Genomic DNA, 24,507 nt, shown 5'->3' with positions numbered 1-24,507 from the left:
AATCCTGAAGCAGTTATCTACATTTACAGAGAGAAAGATTCGTACGGAAAGTGTGGCCAGTTCCTATCCTGAAACTAGGAACTCGCTGCTCACCTCTCCTTATGGATTAAATTTATCTCCTGCTCTAAGTACAGTTTTTTAAAAAATTTCTTTTAGGGAGACATTTTGATAAAAATAGACAAAATGACAAGACTAGCTAAACAGGAAGTATTATAATAGGGAGTCTGTATTTGAAACATGCTTAATTTTAATTCTGAGATTTAGAGCCAATGAAGATGTAGATTTTAAGACATAAAAACAAAGCTAATGCCACTAAATCTGCCACATTTTGTATAACAAACTCTAGGTAGTTCTGAACTATTTCCAAAAAGGAGAAAAAGCTCACCGAGTCTGGGAAGATCTATCCACCATCAGCTTGTTTTTCTTCTTTTTCAGTATTTCCTTAGCTCTCTCCTTCCCATGTCTCTTCCCCTTTTAGACTTTCCTAGCATCCTGGAAACAGGATGTTTCAGTAGCTATCCTGGCATGATTAGGCTATTATTTCAATATTAGTACAGACAAAACTACCACACTTTTCCAGACCGCCGTGTTAGTCTGCCTCTTTTTTTTAATGTAAAGAGTACACTTAGAGGCTTTGTCTGTGTAGAAACACTAACTCTGCAAAGAGGAAACTCTGTTGAATTTATTGGCCTTTGCAGTATTTGGGTCTGCATATTTTTCTTCTATTTTGCTTTGAAGATATTTTTTCTTCAGTTTCTGTCCCTTTAGAAGGATAAAATATATGCAAATAAGAAAATGCGTTGTTGCAGGCTTTTCATTTTTTTTCCTTTACCACAAATCAAGAATATAAGCCCCTCTAGTTGGTTTAAATTTTTGTATGGTTTTATATTAAATAGCAAAGCTCTTGACACTAGTTGAGAAAAAAAACAGGAAAAGAAACACTAGTACCATTTAATAAAGCAAACAAGTAAATTTTCAGTACTTGATACTATTGCGCCTTAAAATTCCAGATGAGAATTAAACCCTTCTTGAAGTTCATTTGTTGGTAGTGGCTTCGTTAAAAGATTACAGGGCACTACACCATAACATGAACTCTACTCAAATCCATTTATTTCTTTGGATAGACAGTCTCTGAAACCTTCCAGCTCAAAGATTTGACAATGCTTGGATTGGAAAAATATCTTTTCCCATCTTTTGGTGGGCTATTTTGGCATTGCTGCTGATTGGCTAAGAAAAGTGGCTTACTTGTAGTATTTAGTTTTAGGTATTTGGGCCACAGACCAAGTTTCAAACCGTTTACATATTGTACACTTAGTTTAAAATGTGTTTTGCACAGAGACTTAAAACTGAAATCAAGAAAAAAAAGTGAAATCTCCCATCAGCTAAGCAACCTCAGCATGTTTCTCTAATTTCCTGAGTTAGCCTTTTGCTATGACATAGACATTCTACCAGCTCTATTTTGGTCCTGAGTTTTGGAAAATTTTTCCCCCTTTTGTTTCATTTTGCTTTGCCTTAAGACTTCAGAGATAACCACAGAAGCCTGTCAGACTGCATTAGGCATTTTTAAAAAAAATCACAAGTATCATACCCATTGCTCTTGGTTTTGCCTTATATTTAATATATTCCATTTTTCTTAAAAGTACCAACTTTTGCATGTTGGTCCTGCTTGGGTGGGCAGCAAATATAATGTGGAGATACATGTTCTATGGAGAAGAGGGAAGATAGTGGTATATGTGAAGGAGAGAGAAAAGAGGAGAGGGAGGGCCTAGCAGATATATTCTGTTAGTTCATAACTCTTTCTTGCAATTATGATGTCCCTGGCCTTGGGCTTGACTTTAACACCAGGAGTGTGTCAGCATCCCTAAACATCCGTCAGCAGGAAGATAGGACAGATTTCACCTTGGCTTTGTGGGGTATGCATGCCAACTCTACATACCAATGAATCCAGCATTTGAAAGGATCAGAATAACAATTTTTGATCCCTGAGAAGGAGCAATTTGGTAGGCCTTTTTAGGTAACTCAGAAGTTGAGGTTTGCATTTCAATATATAAAAAAAAAAAAAAAATCCATTTGAGAAATAGTGAACTATGAACTGGCTTTTGAGAAATGTAAAAGTATCTGAAACTTCAATTGCCCAAGGTCTGCCATCTGTTAGTATCTAGGAGACTTACCATGTGTTGTGCTCAAATTCTGACTTTTACAGGTTAACTTGTTTTCACTTTGTTCCTGACCTTCACATTTTGGGCACAGCTGGATGCACTGAAACCTATTTTGACTCCACCAACTTAGAGAAAGGAAGAATGAGGAGGGGGGAGTCTTTGGGAAGAATAGACAGACTAGGAAGGAGGTATTAACTCCTAAAGGATATTAATTCTGAATTCTGCCATAATGCAGTTCAAAGAAGGATCTGTTTTCCCCCATGTGAAATATAAAGGCATTGGTAGGTGTTCTTTTCCTTACAGAAGAGTGAGTCCACTACCACCCCCTTGCCCACTGACACTCTTGAGAATTCAGAAGGGAAATAATAACCCCGCGGGAGGTGGTTGGCCCCATGTCGTGCCCCTTGGTGGCGGATGGCTGGCCTGTTTTGCATCTCTCCATCTCGACCCCTCCACCACGTTAACGGCAGCCGGCACGCTCCACTGTTTATCTTGGAATTGGATACCATCATCTTGGCAACCAAACTGGGACCTTTCCTGCTCAGATTGTTTGTCATTTGTTGTTAATTATCTGTTACCATAAATTCTGCACTTTGAGAAAAAAGGGAATGTTTTGAAATATTTCCTCCAACATGTAAGTGGAGCTTCATTTTCTGTGGACAGAAGAGGGGAAAAAAAGATCAGCCCTTTTGGGAATGGGTTTCAGGGAAATCAAATGCTCTGGTTTTTCAGACCGGATGGGTTAGATCCTGCTAATGCAGCCAGGATTTGCAGCAGAAGAACCTTTGCAATTCAGGAATGGTCTATATTTGTGAGAGGTACCCCCTTTTGAGGGGAAAAAAAAAAATTTACCTTTACATAAGGAGTTGTGCTTTTATCGCAGTCTCTTTGTGCCATAATTGTGTGTTGTGTGTGTATGCTCGAGAGGCTGTTCCCTGCAGTCAGTTTCTCACTTTCAAAGGTTATTAAGACAAAGCAGTCCAAAGTGAAAAGTAGCTTCTGCTTACCTGCCTTTATGAGGCGTTTATTTTGTCAAGTGTAGAATTAAAATGAGCTTTCTGGCCATTAGTGGATTTTAGTCATGCCCCCGCGCTCTGCAGGGAAGGTTGCGTCACCTTATAAACAAACAGCACTGTTTTGTGAGGTGCTGTATCCTGAGCCGAGGGAGCCACCGCTGGACTTACTGTCTTAACAAAGCGGTCAACAGAAGAACAGGAGACAGGAAGAATGCATGCATTTTGGAGGGGCGAGTTTGGGAGCGAAGTGGTTATTGCTAAGCAGAAATCTAGGCACATTTAAAGACATAAAAACTGAAATCGTTTGAAAAGTTCCAAAAGAAAGTATATCCAGAATCCAGGCTGTCTCTCCACCCCGGGACCCCTTACATGTGTTCGCTTACAGTCTCTGTGGCTAGTATCTCATCTTTACCATGGGGATCATAACAGTATATGCTTCCATAGGTAATGGTGAAGGTTATATTAGATGATGCTTAGCACTGAGTAAAGCACTTAGCACAGTATCCCAACGCTCAATGCATGGTGGCTACTGTTACTAATATTATATTGTTTACCCACAACATCAATGCTTGAACTTCAGCAGAGTTTTAATGGCGGCACATGGACCACCATCGCCATAACTTTTTTTGGTTGTCATTCAGTTTGGTGTGTCTGTTTTCTTCTCGTTGAGGAGCTTTTGTTTTTGTTTTCCTCTCACTGTTAAAGTTTTTAGGGTTGTGCTGTCTCCCAAGGGATTCCCCACACTGGGAGGGAGGGATTGAGTCTCTGTTAACCTGCTGATAGTCAGGGCACAGACTTAATAAACACCGATCGCAGCCCCTGCCTGCTGCTTGGGACAGTGTAGCTCTCAGAGATGTGCCTTTTCCTGGAGTTGAGGAATTTGCTTGGGTCTGCTGCCTTTGGTTTCTGCAGAGCCAGAAAATGTTCTTCCCAGGCTTAGAAGGAAGGAATCCTGACAATGGTGTTGCCCCTGAAATAAAACATCCTTTCTACGTATTCCACTTCCGTTATCCTTTTATTTCCTCTCTCAGTGTTTTTTAAAGGGAGTACGGTAGGTGTATGTGCATTATTTTAGAGCACAGATGACAATCAGATTTTAGGATTAAGAAACGAGTGTTAACCTAGTGTCTCAGATTTAGGAACAGTTTGCGTATGAGAACGAGAGACTGGATGGAGGAGAATGGAGGTTGAAAAACGCACCCTCAGACTGCTCTGGGGGAGGCTGGGAGAAGGATTTAACACTTTGGATTCTTTAGAGGCCATTAAAACTCTGATGGGATCGGATTACCTGACTGCACATCTGAAACATGAAACTCTTGCCCAAACCGTGCAATCGAGTTAAGCTCAAAATTCAAGGCCTTCCCCTAAGACTGGCCTCTGGGTAAGCCTCACTGCGGATGGCAAAATGATTTCCTTTGAGAGAAGCAAGACTGCAGTGCGGTTTTTATGGCCAATTGAGCCTGTATTTTGGTGCCAGCCAGACAGTTGGCAGCACTTAGTGCCAAGTTCGGTGATCTGTCCACCAGTTTTTCCCAAGGTCTTCAATTCCGTCTGGATTCAGGGCTGACATTGAAGAGAAGTACATTGTAAATCCAACTTCCTAGGCATGCCTCCTGAATTTTTTATTTTTCCAAGTGGAGAGGTACTGAGAGGTGCCGGGAAAGCAAGAGGCTGCTCCCCTGCCGTCAACTTTGAGGCTTGGAATGATGTCCTCCTCCCTAAATACACTTCCTTTCCTCTCTCCACCTGCATCACTGCTTCAGGGGAGCCCCTACCCCTTTCTCTGGATTACGTGAACCCTTTGTGTGTTTGGACTCAGAGCACCTACAAGGAATGCTTTCCCTTGGTCGCACTTTTTATAAATGTGTTTTCTGAGTGTTTGTGAAATGTCTGTCTTCCACTAGGCTTTAAGCTCTCTGAAGGCAGCAACTCTTTTTATTTTGTGTTGCCCATCTGTATCCACAGCACGTATCACAGCGCTATCACATTCTAGATACTCTCCAAATACTTGTTGAATGAATGAATGACAGTTGAGTTTTCAGGGATTCCATGTTCTCTTACTACGTGCTTCCCCACGAAGTGTGTGCTCCCTTGGAATCATTCATTCAATTTGAGAGCATGTATTTAGACTTGATGGTATACTTGGCTTTAAAAAGGGTAACTTATGAGTCTCCCGTGTTTTTTTCAGGATGGAGCTGGACGAAGCTCAGAGTGAGTATTTCTGATACTCCTACACTAATGCTATAACCTATCCTGCCTTCGGTTGACTCTTACTTTGACAGTAGTAGACTCTCATTTCTAACACAGGAAAAATATCAAAGTTTCACTTTCATCTTGACCCTAAAGATTTGGGTTTCCTATCTTGTTCTCTACCTTAAAAACTGAGGTATTAGAAAGTATGTTGTCTTAACTCCTTGTAAAGTGCTTATTTATTTATCCTATTTGGCATCAACTATTATTGGCTAGAAGCTTGAAATTAATTAGGATATATTTCAGCCCGAGTACCAGGAGCCTGTCAGCTGTCCCTAATATGTGGAGTTTACCTGAAATGAAGACCATGCAAACGGGTCATCTCTTATCATGGGAATCACACATTTTGCATAAAGTGAACCAATTTTATTCTGTATCCTTATGTTTTTAACAACTTTACTTTTTTTTTTCGTAGTAAACTCTTCTAGTTCTTATCATACGACTATTTTCACAGAAACTTGTGATTTGGGTTTACTACAGATAACACCATTATAACAGCATTGGTGTTATATAGTGATTGAAAGCCTTCTGAAATTTTTGTTTTAAAGGTGAAACAAATGAAATTTAAAGGAAGTATGTAATGGATTTCTAATTACTGGTGACTAAGCTATAAACTTCTTGAAAAGTAAATGACAAAAAAATGCTGCTGAAGAGTGCCAAGCTTAAGGAAGAATTTTACAAGGGGCAGAGCATAAAAGAGGGGAGAGAATAAGAGAGATTTGCATGGCAAACACTTTGGGGCAGGAAGTTGTTAATTTCGGTGATGGGCTTGAGGTTTTCTCCCTGACTGTCCCCTTACTGTGTCTACTAAGAAAGGTGTTGTATAATTAGGCTTTCTGGAGATCCCCTTTGGCTGAGGACCTAATTGAGTTTCAGGACTAGAGAGCTGAGCTGGATGGAGTTGGGGGAGCTTTTGGCCTTGCTGGTCGAAACCCTTTGATGGACCTGCCTCTTTGATAAGTACCTGTAGTGACTGGCAGTGACATTGTTTGGGGAAAGTATGGTTTAGTAATTGAGTAGTCAGTGCTCCTTAGTATATGAAAATCTCTCTTTAACATAGGGAAGACACCACAATCCACATGTGCAATTTAAATGAGCTTGTATTCTGCATTATAAATATGCACCGGATGCCAAGTAGAAAACCGGAACACTCTCTCAGGATGCTGTTAGGGCCAAGCGGAATCTCATTAGGGACGGCTTCAAAGATCAGTTCCTCGTGTCCATAAAAACAAGTGTAAATTATCTGGTGCGCGCCTGCTGTTAGCAGTTGCGGTGTTGCATTATGCATGATGCCAGACTGCACAGAGGAGCCGCAAACCGCTCGGAGCTCCGAAATAGATGTGGGGATTCCTCCACCCATACGTAGATATTTTTTTTGGTGCTGAGTCCTACATTTTGGAAATTTATTGGTGTGTTTCAGTTAATGGAGGGTGCCACATACAACCTGCTCGTACATTTTTGATGAATTGGAGTCAGTTCGGAGAGGCGTGATAAGGCTCTGAATTGTTTATATGAACGACCAATCTACTCAGATTTATGTATTTTGTCCACATCTGGAGTCAGATGAGGGGCATAGCACAGTGCCTGGTACAATAAATAGTTAGTGATGAAGAAGTGAATAAATGGATGTCTTCTTCTTGGGTCTAGCATTCAGAATAATGTAGAAATGCAAACCACCCAGCCCTTGTCTAGTAGGGATGTTTTGCTTATTTAGGGAGACAGTCAAATGTGGCTGAATTAAATACCACTTGATAAAATAACCGTGTGTGCATTGTTAGTAATAGAAGGATCAAGGTGTATTTTTGCATACCTGTGTGCTGTGCTCACTGTGAGGGAAACATGTAAAGACTTTTACATATGGACAGTTGGCACCCCAGAGAGTTTAAATGACCAGAGCAAGGTCACACAGGATGCCTGACTTACAGTACATTGTGTATCTCTTTATGACCCTTAGTGGGCAGAAGGGGCTTAAGCAACTTACAGTTTGGGGCAGACAATAAATCCTAACCGATGTCTGCTGAAAAAAAATGCATAACGTGAACGTTGTGAGTTAAGTTTTATTTGGGGCAAATGAGGACCATAGCCTGGGAGACAGCTTCTCAGATAGCTCTGAGGAAATGCTCCAAAGAGGTAGCGGGGAAGGTCAGTATATTATATATACCTGATTTTAGTGAAGCACCAGTTCTGGCAGAGGCTGGCTGCTAGACTCGAGGAGCAAATGTCTCCGTTAATGATTTTAGTACTTTTCTAGATATGAGGAGATGCGAGAATTTGCGCTCATAAAAAATCTTCTCCTGAAAATATCTAACTATCTGAAGTCCCGTTCTGTCAGTTTTCCCCAGATCACAGAGGTGCCTCATTCCTGGTCTCCATCCTGAACTCCTTTCAGGGAGTGTTGAAGGTCAGTGGCTGTGGTGGATAGTGACTTAATCCTTGTAGAGGCAGATGGCAAGTGCCAGTTTTTAGTTGGCAGTGAGTAGGAGAAGCGGGGGAGAATTTCTTTAAGAACACATCTGAAATAAGCCTTTTACGAGTAATCTGACTTCATTCTATTAAATTGCTTTCCAATTTTATTTCCTGATTTTCCACTGTAGACATAACCCAGGTTAGTCAAAGGGTCTTCATGTCTAATTCTTTTCCCAAACATGAAAGAAGGAAAGCTCCCTGTAGGAGTCACCCCGTTATGGAAAACTGTTTAAATAAAACAGAAGCAGCTATTTTCTGCCATGGAGGATCACACTTTGCTTTCATTTCATAATATCTCCTCCTTTTCTTACCACCCATGTGTCCCTTGGTTCCTCTAAAACCTGGCAGCGTTTTTCTGTACCTCAGAGTCCAGAAACCACGGACATTTCCTACTCGGAGACGACGCATATTGGACGGCACTTGCATCTTTGCTGGGATGTGGGAACTGAGAAGTGTGGCGCCATATGCCGTGGACTTGGACGGTCGCTCACATTCCAGACAAGTGAAATGGTTTCTGGCCCACTGCTTGTGCTGTGTGGGAATGAGCAAACCTATACGCTTCTAGGTCTTTTGGAGACATGAAGATGGAAGGTTAGATGCTTCAACACAGTACATTTTACGAAGTTCAATTTGAGTACAGTTTTGAGACCTGACCGTGGTTGTATATCAAGGGTTACTTCAAAGTCACCTGCATTTTTGAGAATTTCTCAAAGGTTGCTATTTGGAAATAATCTCTCTGACCAAAAAAAAATGGTGTTACCGCATAGAAAATTGCTTCCGCGAGCCGTAATCGGTGTTGGCATCACTTGGGAGACCATCGAAGTGTGTCTTCTTCACTAAGATTGAGAAACACCATAGCCACGAGTCACTCTGCAAGGAGCATTTCCAGCCACGTGCAGTTTTCCTCTTGGAAAAAAGCTCTGTGGTAGGTGTGAGGTATCCTATTAAACTTCTTTATGTTAAAACTGCAGCTGGGCCCAAGTTGGCTTTGGCAATGGTCCTCTCTGCCTAGGGTGCTGCAGATCTAGCTATCAGCCAGACTCTCACCAAATGCCTCGGATGCTGGTGCAGTGGCCTGCAGCTGGGCCTTGGCTCAGTTGCTGGTGGTGAGCCAGAAGTACCTGTTAGATCTTTAAAAACAGAGCAGCACAGACAAGTAGAAGAATTCTTCCAGCTCTGTTGCTTTTCTGGGAAGTTCAGAGAGGGCATTTGGCAGCAACTTTTGCATTCAGTTCTAACTATTGAACTTCGTAATAGGAAAATTATCTAATAAAAGCTCTAGTTTTGGGTGGTGATTAAAATGAGTAGTTCTGGAATGCTCAAGACCTCCACTTAACTGCACAGAGAAGCTCATAAAATATGCATGGTGAGGAGTGCAGCTAGTGAATATATTAGTTGTAGCAGTCTATACCTCCCTGTAGAAATTATACATCTCCATTGTTTATATACAAATGTGTGTGTATGTATCTGCACACGTACCCACAGATAAATGAAGGTTTAAAATTAAACATAGATGAAAGTGTTTTCTGAACACTGCTTATGGCTATCTAAAAAACAAATAAAACCTTGGACATTGTTTGCATGTGGGCTGAACACCTCAGCTAACGATTACTAACACGGTTGACCTTGTTTTCTATTGAGGGCACCGAGAAGCTACATTATTAAGCATATTGGGTCAACCCGGAGTTCACAGTTAACATCATTTTTCTTTCTGTGGAGATGAAAAGGTCTTCAGCCAGATTGTTTTCTTTTGGTTCCACACCAGGTGGGGGGTAGCATGAGTTTTGCATGACTATGGCTCTGCTCTATAAATAAGCAGATTCAGTCTTTTGTTTTAAATGTAATCAGCAAGATTGCATTTGCATTGCTTGTAAGTGAATCGCATAAGTGAAATTACATTGCCTGCATCTCATTTGGTATCATAAAATGTTACGGGATGCAGGCTGTTTTTCTCCAACTAAAGTGTCTTCAGTTGGTATTAGGGTGCTTGCTTTCATTTTCCTTTGTGATCAAATTTGTTGCATTCTACAGAGCTAGGGCTCATATTTTCACTTAGGTTAGTTGCTGGAGAAATACTCACTCATGTTCCCTAGAATGAGCTAAGATATTGGTTCAGTAGCGGGTAAATGGGAGTTTTAAGACTATCTCATGTCGTGTAGTAAGCGATTGGTAATCACTTTCTGTAGTTTGAGACAAAATTCTGCTTACTAAGAGTAAATAAATGCCAGTCACTGTTGGTTGGAAGTATAATGCAACCTAAAGCTTTTCAGGCAGTTATGTAAACCACAAAATGGTTTACATAAAACAAAAACCAAAAACTTCAGTTAGTCACTTTTTTTTAATGACCAGTATAAAATACATATCTTAATTGGCTCTTAGGATATTCTTAAGGCGGATGACTTAAAAGTCATTTTGAGATTCCCCCGCTTATTTCCTTGAAAATAAATAATTTAACACAACAGTAATAATCACTGACTTCAAAAGTCAGTAATTTCAGTGACAAATGAGAATGCCCTATTTCATAGATCCCTCCCCCTTCCATTGAGGTTTTCTTAATTCATGAATTTTTCAGCTGGAAGTTGAGGGAAGGGTATGAGTTCTTAGATAACCTAGAACATGGTGTGGTTATCCACAAAACCGCTGTTTGTTAACTACATTACTGATAAAACCCCACAAGGCAGCGGGCAGCTGTAGTGCTGATTAGGCCCTTTGGTAAATGTGAAAACTGCTTTCAAAAAGAAAAAGTTGCCAGTTATACTGATATACCAACAAAATCGAAGTGCTGAATAACGAATGATGATCTTTAGTTATTTGGATAGTTATTAGTAGAAAAAAAATGGGAAGAATTAAATGTGATGAATAGGAAATGTAAATATCAGAGGGTGCGTTTTTTGCCTATCAAAAGAGAAGACTTGAGAGTACTAAATCCAAAAGCAAAACTAACATTCTAAAATAGCTTACAGGTTTTTTTCAGTAAGACCTTGAAGGAGAAGTGCAGTTTTGTATTCTCATTATCTTAAAAAAAAAAAAAAATGTGTCTAGAAAAACGTTTCATATGGAAGGAGAGGATTGAGTATAACTTCTTTTTAATTAGTAAATTTTTAATTGAAGCATGAGACATAGAAGTGTGCAAATTAACTGTATTTGACTAAATGAATTCTCACAAAGGGAACATGCTTATGTGATCAGTATCGGATGTAGTTTTAAGGATCATTTGTTTTAGTCTGCAAAACAATATTCTAAAGTCATAAGATTGTGAATATCATAGTCTCTGATAAACTTGTATTAATAAAAATTGTAGAGACCTTTGTTACTAGCACTGTGTGATTTACAAAGGAGATAATTGTACATGTTGGGATCCCAGGGGTCTCCCTAGGATTCCTCTGTAGTTGGAAGTTGCAGGGCTGAGCATATATGTGACTACTGTGACTTTTATTTAAACTGGTCTCTAAGGCATACTTTCCATTTGTAGTCACTTAAGATTTCCTGAAGGCTCCTCTCTGTGATTTGATAATTCTCTGGATAATATTTCCAAACTGATGACCTTCTTGAGTTAAAATAATTTTTTTTAGTCTAGCTTTAAAGACATCTTTATTTTCTATTCCATTCATCACCATTTTCTCATTGAAAAAATTAACCATGCCTATCCCACTTCAAATGAGCAGCTGCACTTTGAAACTAGATCCTTCTTTTGGCTGTAATTGTCCAAATGAGGAGGACTAGTTTGGCTAACTATTTTGAAAGGAATTGGTTGTGACTGTAAAGCATTTTTATGCTTTCAGTTTTTTTCTGTTCAAATTTTGGTGTGTTCCCAGCTAGAAAAAAAAAAAAAAAAAAAAAGGGAAGAAGAAAGTTAACAAGGATGGAGGGAGGGAAGAAAGAAGGACAGAAACAAAAGAAAGAGGAAAAGGAGGGGAGGCAGTTCACAAAATACTTATAAGCAAGACAGCTCTTACATGAGAATAGCTTAACTCCAGCTTTGGAAGAAAGGGAAAGAATGACTCCAAAATCTAGTCTGAGAAAGACTTCGGGGCTTGAAGTATGACTGTAAACTACTGACACAGAGTTTTCTTTTCTTTTTCATAAATTCCCCCGAATAAATAAAATAGTAATAAAATACATACATACATACATACATATGTGTGTGTGTGTGTGTGTGTGTGTGTGTGTGTGTGTTTATTCTGTTTGGTGTCATTTTCATCTATTCCTGCTATACCTACCTTGCTCAGTATGATTCTGAAACTATTTCGTTAGCGGTTGTCTTTGGAGCCAATTCATGGATATATAAGGAAAGAGTTCTGTTTTCCAGTTACAGATATCATCTTCATACATATTCATTCATACCTTCCTGGTGAAGTCCTTAAGGTGCCCAAGGAATAAAATTCATCAGTGAGTTTTTAATTTTGACTTTCTCACTCTGGCCACAGGGCACTTTAGAGTTACCAGGCTAAATGTCTTTGGTTGCCCCAAAGAGTTTTTATATAAATAATACTACGGCAACCTTATACTTGTCTACAGAGGTACTAGACTGTCTACTGGAAAGCTGATCCAAATGATCCTATGTAAATGGGAAATATGGTCTATCAGCTTACAGACTGAAATAATTGCACATTCTGTTTAGGTGACCAAGATGGCTGATTAGAGATGTTTACTGATTGGTTACTTAACAAGTAGCCATTTTTTTCAAAGGAAACTAACAATCGTAATAGATTAGCTGGCTATGTATGTATGTTAAATCTCATAATAACTAGGGAAGAACACTTCCAAATGAACATGAATTATAGCTCTGTTTATTATACAATTGTGAAAGCTAATAATTTGTCTTGACATAATAGCTGCCTTGAGCTATCAAGAGTCACGAATAAGTGAAAATACATATAAAATTCCAAAAATATATTTGAATTCTTATATTTTGATTATACAAAATTATACATTGTCTCCAACAAAAAGTTCATACTGATACCTCTAGTCAAGACAGAAATATTCTAAAACTCACTTAACCTTATAAAGAGAATGGCGAATACAACAGTCTCAGAGTTTTAATATGTACTTGCTTATTTGGCATGGTCATTCTTTTATTCATTCACTAATTCAAGTATTTATTGAATTCATGCTATGTCCCAGGCAAGCAAACTGCTTGAGTCTGGGACTGTTTAACAAATTGAAATGATAATCTCATAAATTTATTATGGGGGAAAATAATTCAATGTAATGCACACTAATGATCTGTATCGGCCTTGAATCAAAATTTGTCATAGCCTAGAGTATAAAACTAACCCTCATTATTTTGATTATCTTCCATTTGATGGCTTTTTCTTCATTTTGTTGTCTTATTTTGCTTGGTTAAACACTCTTTTTAGGGAACCCTTTTCCCCTCTCCTTCAGGGCATCTTAGATCTTCTGGGCTTCAGGGAAGACAGTCTACGTTAGACCAAGGAAACCAGTCAAAATGAGCAAACCAGACAGAACAAGACAAAATCCACAGAGATTATAATAATAATAATAAAAAATAATGGCTACCTTCTTTTGAGTGCGTATTGTCTACCCAGTAAGTGCTAACTGCCTTAATACATTATTTTATTTAATTCTTACCATAACCCTTGGAAGTAGGTGGTGTTATTCTCATTTTGCAGATAAGAAAACCAAGGCTAAAAGAAGCCGCCCAGGGCGACCAGGGTTTCACAGTTGGTCAGTGAAACATGTTTACCTGAGTCTATGCATCATGCTGGTCTGTCAAGGAGGCAGCGATAGACCCACAGATTAAAGACTTGGATTTTGACTGTTTTCTTCTTCATGAAGAAGCATGAAATAAATACAGTCAAGATCCACAAACATATTTTTGGAATAGTTCCACTGATTGAGGCTCTGTAGAGAAGCATGACCTAGGATGACTTTTTCTCTCAGATAGAAACACAAGTATGGAGGAATTCATTATTAGGAGGCTGGGGGAATCCGTGGAGAAAATCATATTGGATTGAGACTCAAGTGGTGTAGGCTTCAGTGCCCTCATCTGTAAAATGGAACTAATACTGGTTAGAGCAGATGGTCTTCAAGGATCCTTGCATCTCAAGCGTTCTAAGATTTTAGTCTGAAGTTAACTCAGAATTCCTTGTATTCCTGGACTTTCCACTCAAATGCTATGTGGATTGGAAGATAATACAAAGAGAGGTACAAATGGAAACATTACAGTCACAAGTCATGTAATTCCAGAAGGAATGCTCAAGACTATTAACCCATTCAGCTAAACACCCAAAACTGAGTATAAGCATTTAAGAAGAAAAAGATTTTCTCTACCTCTAAGTACATTTGGGGGCCTTTTGAAGACAGAGATTTCCTCAAAGAACACATTGATATGGAAGTATGAAATAAAGATGTGGAGACTGGGCCTTTTACTGACTGAAATGAAGAATTTGAGATTCCAGAGAAGTGTGTCAAGGATTTATTTCTTTCACTGGTTCTTAGACACACTCATCTAAGAATATATCAGTGGCCTGAGCAAGCCACTAGTTTCAGAATGGCTGCTGACTCACGCTTTGATATTGGACAAGTCTCTCCAGCCTTGTTTTCTTATCTGTAAGATGTAGTATAGGTCCCCCAAACTGCCAAAACATCTGTAAATCAAGTATATCTTTAGATGTCACACAAGCCAGAGAGTGACAATATCGAGATGGTGTTTGGAGTGATGGGGCTCCCAAGTGACTTGAGTTATGGCCGAATGACCAAGTCAGAGGACCTGGACTCAATGTCACTCCTACGGAGAGGAATAAGAAAATTCCAAAGTGAAAAAAAGAAATATGCAGTTCAGTGAGAATGGTCTGTCCTCTGGAATGAGTTAAATAGGTGATGATAATTCTGCTGTCGTACACAATGGCATCGAGGAGGATGGTGGAGGAGGCCAGATCGTTCAGTCCAGCATTGCTGTGGAGTCCTGGAGACTCTGTGTTGGGGTTGGTGTGAGCTGCAGGTCTAGAAGGGACGAGAGGGCCTGTGGCTGTGAGGAGCGTATACTAGTGCACTAATGTAAGGGAGACCAGGCTTAAGGGAAGGCAGAAGTGGGGGATCTTCCCGCCCAAAGGTGTGGCAGCAGGTGGCAAATCTCTAGTGGGTATTCTTGAGTTTGGGAGAAGAAATTTTAAAATAGGAACCCAGCCTTAAAGGAACAGAGTGAGGGCAAATGGATTGCATTCCCTGGAATTGTAGGTTATAAAGGCTTATGGCAGGAAGGAGGAGAAGCCCATTTCCTAGAACTGAAGTGGAAAGCAAAGCAGAGGGAGATGCCAAAGTGGCTTGTCCCTGAGTTGCTTGAGGAATGGATTAGGATTTTCTGGATGCCATCTATGGTCAGGGTTGGTCAGGGTCAGCCCAGAAGCCTGGCCTGGGACTGAGCTGAGTGGTGGGCATGCAGCTGCCATAGCTCTGGGGAGAGAACTGGCCTGGGGACAGGGAACCTTGCTGTGCATTTGTTGGGAAATTCACAAAATGCCTGGAGGACCCTATGTTAGTTAAGGTGCCCCAAGACAAGCCAAGAAGTTTGAGAAGGGTGTGCTTTTTCTCTCTAGTTCTTAGTTTGCCTCATAAGGTTAAAAAAAAGGAGCAGTAGTCCTCAATTTCTTAATCTCTAGGTCTTTGGCTTATGTTTCTGATTATTTATGGTCATAAAATGGTCAGTGTAATCTACCTGACAGCTTCCTCCTTGCTGTATAGGCTTTTCTTGTCAGTAATACTGAAATCCTTACAATGTAAGACAGACCTGTGCCAGAGATGGTCCTTGGAGTTGTAGATACCATATTTAACACTCAAAGAACCCTTTAAAGTGGCTACGGATCCTTCCTTCATGAGGCTTGAATCAGGATTGAAACCCAGCTCTTCTTATTACAAAGCCCATTCTTTTTCACGAGACCACCCTGACTCTCAACTTGAAGTACTTTCTTTCCTGTGTCTCGATCTTGTTTTTAACAGGAACAATGAAGATTTTCAAAATTCCAGCTGCAGTGCCTAGAAATCTACAGAAAGAAATGCTGTCTTCTCTTTGCTTAACCTTTAAATGCTTCAGACAAAAATATGTGTTGGTTTGTTTTTTAACTGTAGGAAATGCAAATGTAACTCACAAGTTGTCTCTTGAGACCACTCCATCCTTCCCAAATTTGAAAGGCACGGCACTGAATTTTGGATCTTAAGATGATGGTCGTGGGCGAGCATGGAGGTAGTGAGTGAGCCCTGATGTTTGTGTTTTCTGACTTCAGTGTTACATTATGTGACTCTAAGCAAGATCTACATTGTTTTTTTACTACATAAGCCTTGGCTTTCTGCGTCTCTCTTTTTTTTTTTTTCTGAAAGACAGTATAAGGAACGTGGTAGTTTACTTTATAAAGTAGGTTTGATGGTGCAGTTGGTGGCAAATGGTGTTGAGTGGTGATGGAACAGTGATTTTTGGAAATAAACTGTGTAGGGGAAGAAGAGGAAAGGAGATGCATATGTGCCCTGTGTTTGCATTGGAGCAGGCAACGCACAGGTGGGCGGTGTTTGTGCTTGTCCCTGGGCTCGCCGTGGGTGGCCAGGACTGTCCAGAACATGATTTTATGTATCTTAGAGGAGTTGCTGTCATTTTTTTCCCGGAACTATTGGCATTTGGGGTTCACACATCACTGAACTCCTGGTCTGTTGGCATTTGAAGAGTAGGACTCATGGTGTTTCTCACTTATGGCGAGAAGTTATATAGCTAGTGCCCCAAATGGCCCAGTTCATGAGCACAGGCAGCCCCAGTGTTAGGGCTGTGTGTCTAGAAATCTTGTCTGGGCTTGACAGCTTAAAAGCCTTTAGGGGGAGTTCAGCAACGGGAAACGGCTAAGAAAATTATGACAAAACTAACCCATGAAATATCCTGCAGCCAGTGAAAACGTTTATAAAGAGTCTGCAGTAACACTGAAAATGCTGATGTTATAATGATTTAAGTGGAACCCAGAAATCCCCGAATATAACATCTTGAATGCAGAATGATCCCAATTATGTTTTAAAAATGCATAGTAAAAAGATGAAATGGAAAGAGGCCAAAATGTTACCAGTAGCAATTCTTAGGTAGATGAAGCTGGGTTCATCTTTCTTTGCTTTGTATACACATATTCTTAATTTTGTTGATGTTAGTTATTTGTGACTTTAGTAAGCATATATTTTCCAGTTAGGAGGATAAAGGCTTTTATAACAGCAGAATAATAATTTCTCATATTTGGGGGAAACTTGCCTTTCTGGATCAGGGAAATTTGCTTGTCCTTTGTGATTCTGGTTTCTCAGGTGACTCTTATTTGACTGAATTAACACATCACTTTGTGTAAAATAACACCTATTTGACACAAGTATTGAGATGACCTAGAAGACTTGGCAATTTTAATAGTATTAGGTGAATAATAATTTTAAGAGATAGGGTTGAATTATGAGTCACAAAATGGTGTGTTCTTTCGCAGTTAGGGTGCAGGCTGCTTTATTATCCATATAGAAGAGAAAGTTGGAATAATTCATTAAGCAGACTATTGGGTTTTGTCATCCTAGTGAAATTAGGGCTATCCTGAGAAATTTCTGTAGAGACAGAAATAATGACAAAACAATACTAATTATGATCATTATTGGTCCTTCACACCGTACTCAGTGCGTTCTCATTATTTCCTCACAACAGCTCTATGAGGTATTTTTACCCCTAATGTAAATGTGGGAAAACTGAAGTATGAGATTCAATAACTTGCCCACGTTCCAGAGATTGTCCGTTTTTATATTTGGGATTTGGATCCATGCTGTTTGTCTCGAGAACTTATTATACTCATAAAGTATTATGAGGGATTCTAGTAAATTTCATGCAGGAATTTATATTCAACTACCTGTTTTTCTTTTTAAATGAACTAAGAGATGGATGTGAATGATATTACAGAACAGAACACCTGATGACAGACAGCACTTTATGGTTTTCAGGGTATTTTCTGTTGGACAATACCAAGTGGACAAAACTCGAATTTCAGAAGCTTATTAGGTGTTGAAAAGTTATACCTAATATTTGAAATCTTCAGATCTAGAGAAAACTTGTATTTCTTCAATTTAACATTGGATTTGTATAGAAAAAAAGTACTGGACTGGGAGGCAGTGTAATAGTGAATAAGCCAGGAGTTGGACAGACACCTCTTGTAATTGAGGCTTCACCATTTATGGCATCTCTGACCTTGGGGAGGTCATTTAACCTCTTTAACCCAGTATTTCTTATTTGTAAAATGGGATTAATAATACCCACCTTATAGGGTTCTTGCAAGGAATAGAGGAAGTAATATTCATAAAATTCAGGCCCAGTGCCCAGTGCCTGGCACTCACTGATGGGAACCATTTATTTTGTTACTGGGAGTTGGGAAGCATGGAACCTGGAGCCAGTTCTGCTGCTAACGTTGGTCGTGAGCAAGTCACTCAACCCGTCTGGATCTTAGGCCCCAGTGGCAATAATAACACTGTCTGTTTTACCTACAAGGTGAGGATGAAATCAGATTATACATGAAGCAGCTTTTTGAAAAAGTGTGAAGGGTTGTACCAACATACAAGTTAAAGATGAAGGGAACAGTAAGCAGATCAGAAGGGGCAAAGTAGTTGACTTGAGTTTAGGTTGCAACTGGAACTTCCCACAGGAGTTCAGTTTGCAGAGAACGAGTGAGTTATACTCAGTCTCCTGTGAAAAAAAGCTTTAATCCAGAAACCCAGCAGCATTATTCACAGATTCGCCTGCCTTGTGACCTCTTATCAAGAAAAAGCCAGCCCCGAACTGGACATTGTGCGAAGCCTTATTGCATATTTTCCCCAGTGAGGGTTGTGCCTTTGGTTATTAGGGAACTCCCTGACAGACCTGGCCAAGGTTTACTCTTTCACTTGAGAGTGAGAAAAAGAACAAAACAGCCCATTTCTTCACCCTGGCAAGCTGTGGAAGCATCCAGTGTAGATATGTGCAAGCTGGTCCATACCCCCTCAGACCAATTTATAAAAATTATCTGTGTGCTAAATTGCCAGCCACACTCAGAGAAGTTTTGCTTTGGCAAACTCACATCAAAATTCCTGGCTATTCTCAAATCCCTGCCCGGCCGCAGGTCCTGTAGCAAACATTTTAATTACTCTTTGTTTGTCCTGACTCTTAAATGTTGGCTACAGGACAAAGAGAAATTATATTTCCTGTCCCGCTGCCCTTATTGAGATGGGTTCATGATTCTTACCGTGTTTCCCAGTATGGTGACATGCTACAACATGGGTGGGAAAGACACAGTAATTTCTTTGGAATCAGAAACTGCTTTGTAGTTGGGGGTTATAAATGCTCTCAGTGACTTTCTCAGGCTACCACTCACCCTAGATTCCAACAGGAATCACGTCTGTACAGAACAGTGCCAGCTCCAACCTTAATCAAGTTTAATCTGTCAGCCAAGACTGCTTTCCTACAACGGGCATTTGGAGGCATTGCCTATTAAAATATCAAGTCTTTAGCACTGCCTGGAAAGCAAATCTGAAGGCTTGATTGCGACTACCATCTTTTAATTATTATTATTGTTATTGTTGTTATTTTCAAGAGCAATTGATATGGGAGTGAGAAGGGGACTGGTTGGAACTTAGCATGCCCCCTTGGCCACCCCTCCCTAAAAGATGATTTAAAAACAGGCAGTGAGCCAGAGAATTTGCAAGGCTAACTTTCTCACGTGGAAGAGAAAAATTATTGCAATGCCCTTTAGCTAAGTACACTCACTTCAGCCTTTATGGACGGCAGTGATCACATGGTAACCTCTTCATGAGGAAGAGAGCTTGAAACAATCACACAGCAGAACCTCCAGAGATTGGGGGTGGGATGGTATCTCATAGGGCACAGGCAGTACCTGTAAGGTTTTTTTTTCCTTCTTTTTTTTAAAAGCCGAAGGCTTTTTGAGGAAGTTATCTTCTTTCCAGAAAACTAAAGTGGCCTAACTTCCTTTTCATCTTATCCATCATTGCTGTAGCAGAAAGAGATAGCTGACATGCCTGAGTCTTAGCAGACCGGTAGGGCACTACAATAGGCAGTTTTGCGGAATGCACACCTCAGATAACCGCCCTCTACAGCTTAGCATTTGAATGGGTATATGCAGGCGTGAAAAGGAGCAGACAGTATTACGCAAACAAGGTGAAGGAAGACTTTCTCGTAAACTTTTGCAAATGTTGACACAGACCTGAGAATTAGCTGAAGTTTATTCCCTATCCAAAGTATCCAGGAAAGTCAGTGATTTGAAATAGAACAGGGTAATTTTATATGTGAACTATCATGAGACCAATAAAAGAATGTAGAAATGACATATAACCAGGCACTGGAAGAAATTGGATCTGGCCAGGATAAGGACTAGGGTGTAATTGGATTTGTGTGTTATCTCCTTGGGTGTTTAGGAGATCTTTGTGTGTGTGTGTGTGTGTGTTTGCACTGAATGTAAGCTAACTGTTAAAAGTACATTGTATAAAGTTTGGCCTCTATAAAATGTGGCCTGTACTTTGGGCTCAGTCAGTCTTGGCTAGTACCTTTTGTTGTTTTTATAAAGTTTGGAATAAAATAATTACTTGTTCCCGATGGGTACCTGGACTGGGGGAGTAGTCATAACTGTAGTCATGATGATGCGTTGTCCAGATTTTGTGAAAATTGGAAACTGGATAATGCATTCCGACTTGACTTAGCAATCCTTACACCACTGTGAAGTAGAGAGGTACAAGCTTTAACAATTTTAGGAAAGTTGAGGTCACCTTAGAAATGCAGTGTCTACCGGGGAATTACCTTCCTGTAAATTCGGCCCTCTGACTCACTTCCTCACCTTCTTACCTCTCTCTCTCTCTTTTTTAATATAGTGTTCCTTTTATGTTGAATGACATTACCGTAGCTCTCTGCTTGGTGAGCTCCTACTGCCCCTTCAAGACGCAGATAAAATATACCCACTTCGTGAAGCCCTCCCCATCCCCAAATAGAACTAATTCCTTCCATCAATCCTTTTCTTGGAACACTCTCAATAATGATGGCTAACGCTTAATGAGCACTTAATATGCACCAGTCCCTTTATAAGCAACTGTCATTTAATCTTCGTGTCAACTTTATGAGGCAACTACTGTTATTATCCCCAGCTTACAGATGAGACACCTGAGGCTTTGAGAAATTTAGTAACTTGTCCAGGGTCTCAAAGCTAGGCAGAGACAGAGCCATGGCCTAAACCCATGCCTTGTTGATTCTCTAAGTGACATAAATGACTCCCGGACCTACATAGATATATGTGCTTTATGGTCACATCAATTACAGTTTGGTATGTATGCCCTCCCAAGCAAAAATGTGAGGTTCAAGATGGTAAAAATGACAACCCTTGTAAAAGAATAATTCTTAAAAATTCTGACTCTCACACAGATATAAAATGAATACTTGTTAAAAAATTTATATACCTCATTAATAAACAAGGGAACCAAGAAATTTGTTATAACAGATTTATAGGAGGACCACAAATTTATATGGAATAAAAGAATGTTGAAACAAATTCACAAATGGATGCAAAACTGGAGAGGGAGTCAATTGAACCTCCACTGGACAGAATTTATTTGCATCTGTAGATAAGAATTATTTGCATTGCCTTCACTTATCTACAAGTTACAAAGTTGTATAATAGCCCACAGACTAAGGCCTATATCCCTGTGGGATCATATAATGCCTAGAGACTTTATCATTCCATGAAAAGGATGCTCACTCCAGTCTTAAATTTTTCCCTATACCTTTGAGAAACAGTATTACATAGCAAAGGGCAGAAGCTCATGGTTTAGATAAGCTCTGAATCCAAAGTACCAAGCTTACTTGTGTGACCTTGAATAAAATTTGGAAGGAATACAAAAAAGTTCACATGCTTGGCAGGTGTGTGCATGCACACACACATGCATCGTGCAGAGAAAGATCTCGAGGGGATTAAATGTAACAATACAGGAAAAGCCCCTGGCACATAGTAGATACTACTAAATTTCAGGTATTATTATTAGTAATAAAGTGTCATGTAGTTGTTGCTTAATAAATGTTGAGTGACAAAATCAGGAGTGGACAGACTTTCCTGTTAAGGTCCAGATAGTAAATATTTTAGGCTTTGCAGGCCATATGGCATCTGTCACAACTGTGAAACTCTGCTGTTGTAGCTCAAAAGCAGCCATAATAATATTTAAACAAATAATATAATTGTGTTCCAGTAAAACTTTCTTTCTAAAAACATGCACTGGGCTGGATTTTGCCTTTGGGCTACAGCTTGCTGACCCTGGACTAAATGATTAAAATGGCTAATTCAGAAGCTTGGGGTGAAGGACTAATTGCTAGTCATACCTATTGGTAGACCTTGCCAATGTCACTCAACAGGGAAACCTGGGCAGAGGTTGGCCAGTGCTAATCTGAAGTTGTAACATGGGAGAGGGCATTTCCCTTTGTTATTATTCAAAGTAAATCGACTACTGGATATGCAGTCAGACCTAGATTTTAATGTTTTCTCTACCACGTACTAGCTGGGTGATCATGGGCAAGTTACCCACCAGGTCTGTACCTTGGATACACCAACCCTGAGATAACCATGGGGAAATGTTAACTGTGAAATACTCTACCAAGGTAGTAAGTACTCACTGCCAGAGAGGGAAGTAGTCCTCTATTGATTCTACCATTGTGTGGGAACTATGTAATTTCTATGGTTGAATAGTAGACTAGCTATTTCAGCAGAAGATAAAGATGTAAGGTAAAAACATTCTCTCATTGTCACGAATCAGTCTCCAGAGTAACATATATTGAGTCTGAAAATGATTGTATTGGATTAGTTTTGAAAGGTCTTTAGATGTTGGCATCATGTTAAGTTGCCTTACAAATAAGCAGTTGTCTTGAAATAGACTTACATGATGTCCCATATGTAGCTAAAAATGGTCTTTCTGCCTTAGGGACAACTGATATTTTGAAAGTAAGTCAATAAACTCAACCCAAAGTTGGAAAAAACATTAAGGACCATTAAAACCCAACATCTGGCTACACACTTTAAAGAAGGCCCATTAGCCATGCAAATATGAAGTTACCTGCACTTCTGATAAGTGCAATTAACTAAATAATGAATTCCATTAACAGCTACTTGTGAGACATTAAGACTTGGAAAACTTGGCTTTGATGAGGTGGAAAGTAGAAGAAGACAATAGAATTTGGTTTCCTTTGGCAGAGTTTTAATACAAGAAAAACCCCCTTTTTATCAGTTAGATCCAACATCTTCTCATGAATATCCCCCCAACATTTAAAAAGTGAATGGTTGTGTTTTTTTATGTCTCTTAACATTCTTTCTACTGGACTGAGCCAGTTGAAGACATGTTTTCAGGTGGATCCAGTGTTCAAAAATGACCCATATTTTGTTCTTGAGGTTGTAATTGTAATGATTAATTATTAATTAAAAAAACTGTGTGCCCCATTTTAGGACAGAACCTGCTCTTTTATCTCTGTGTGTTGTGTTGTGTAAGAGGAGGTTGTAAAGCTGGCGGATGACAGAGCAGACACTGAGCCGTCAGCTTGGGGCAGAGCCACCTGCTGGCCTTGTGCCTTTGCTTAATCTGAGTCTCAGGTTCCTCGTTTGTAAAATGGGAGAAAGACAGGGCCTACCTGCTGTAGGGATTAAATGAACACTGTCCAGATGAAGGGCATCATCACATAGTACCTGGCTTTGAAGTGAAAACTGTAGCTGTTGCTCCTCATCATTACCATCGTTATTTTCAGCCAAAAAATTCTGTGTCAGTATCCAGATGTCTTAGTCAGCTGGTATCACAAATACTATAGACTGGGTGGCTTAAACAACAAACATTTATTTCTTATGATTCCAGAGGCTGGGAAGCCCACGATCAAGGTGCCAGCCAATTTAGTTCCTGGTGAGAGCCCCCTTCCTGGCTTGTAGATGGCTGCCTTCTTGCTCTGTCAAGGTCATCTTTCTTGTGTCTCTTTTTATAAGGCCACTAATTCCATTCATGAGGGTTCCACCCTCTTGACCTAGTTACCTCCCAAAGGCTCCACCTCCAAATACTATTGTATTAGGGCTTCAACATATGAACTTTAGGGCAGGACACAGACACTCAGTCTGTAGCATCAGATTAGTGATAAAAAATGGAGACAGGATGAAGCTACAGGAGCTGTAATCATGTAGGATGTTGTAGTTCATTTTTGACTACTTCTCCAGTCCTCGTTTACAGTATACTCATGGTAGTTTCTGTTTGTAATATCATCAGGTTTCTATTGCCTTTCCTTCATATCCTCTCCTTTCTGTTTTCACTGGGCTTGGCTTTATCATCATATGCGTAGATTTTTACAGTTAATTTCAATTCAGCCTCCTTTCCTTTAATGCCCCCCTCCACCCCCATCCCCATCACCCTCACATCCTGCAGGGGCCACATCAGTTTTCCTAAAGCCAGCTTTCTTTGTGGCCCCTTGCACCTTTCAATGAGTGAAGGAGGAGGAAGTTTTCCACAGCCTCCAGGACTGGTTCAGGTCCCACAGTCTGGCTCTCTGTGGTGTGATCCCCAATGCCACCAGCCTTTCAAACCTCCCACTGCTCATTGACACAGCGACTCTGCTC

The 24,507-nt window shown here is 39.9% G+C and overlaps 1 protein-coding gene across 13 annotated transcripts in view; it reads left to right on the top strand.

Annotated features, from left to right (window-relative positions):
* Positions 1 to 24,507, top strand: part of MPPED2 (metallophosphoesterase domain containing 2) — a 173,109-nt gene that overhangs the window by 13,489 nt on the left and 135,113 nt on the right. For 2 of the 13 annotated variants that reach the window (XM_082476731.1, XM_082476733.1), the window contains one exon: positions 5,364 to 5,386. The exons of the other annotated variants lie outside the window; for them this stretch is intronic. In XM_082476731.1, the coding sequence (XP_082332857.1) occupies positions 5,364 to 5,386 (23 nt within the window). The remainder of the gene's footprint in view (positions 1 to 5,363; positions 5,387 to 24,507) is intronic. 13 annotated transcript variants of the gene reach the window in all.

This window comes from Balaenoptera physalus (assembly GCF_965194825.1).
Source record: "Balaenoptera physalus genome assembly, chromosome: 10".
Lineage (NCBI taxonomy): Eukaryota > Metazoa > Chordata > Mammalia > Artiodactyla > Balaenopteridae > Balaenoptera > Balaenoptera physalus.
The sequence above is the reverse complement of the archived record's forward strand: the minus strand, read 5'-3'. Positions and strand labels throughout refer to the sequence as shown.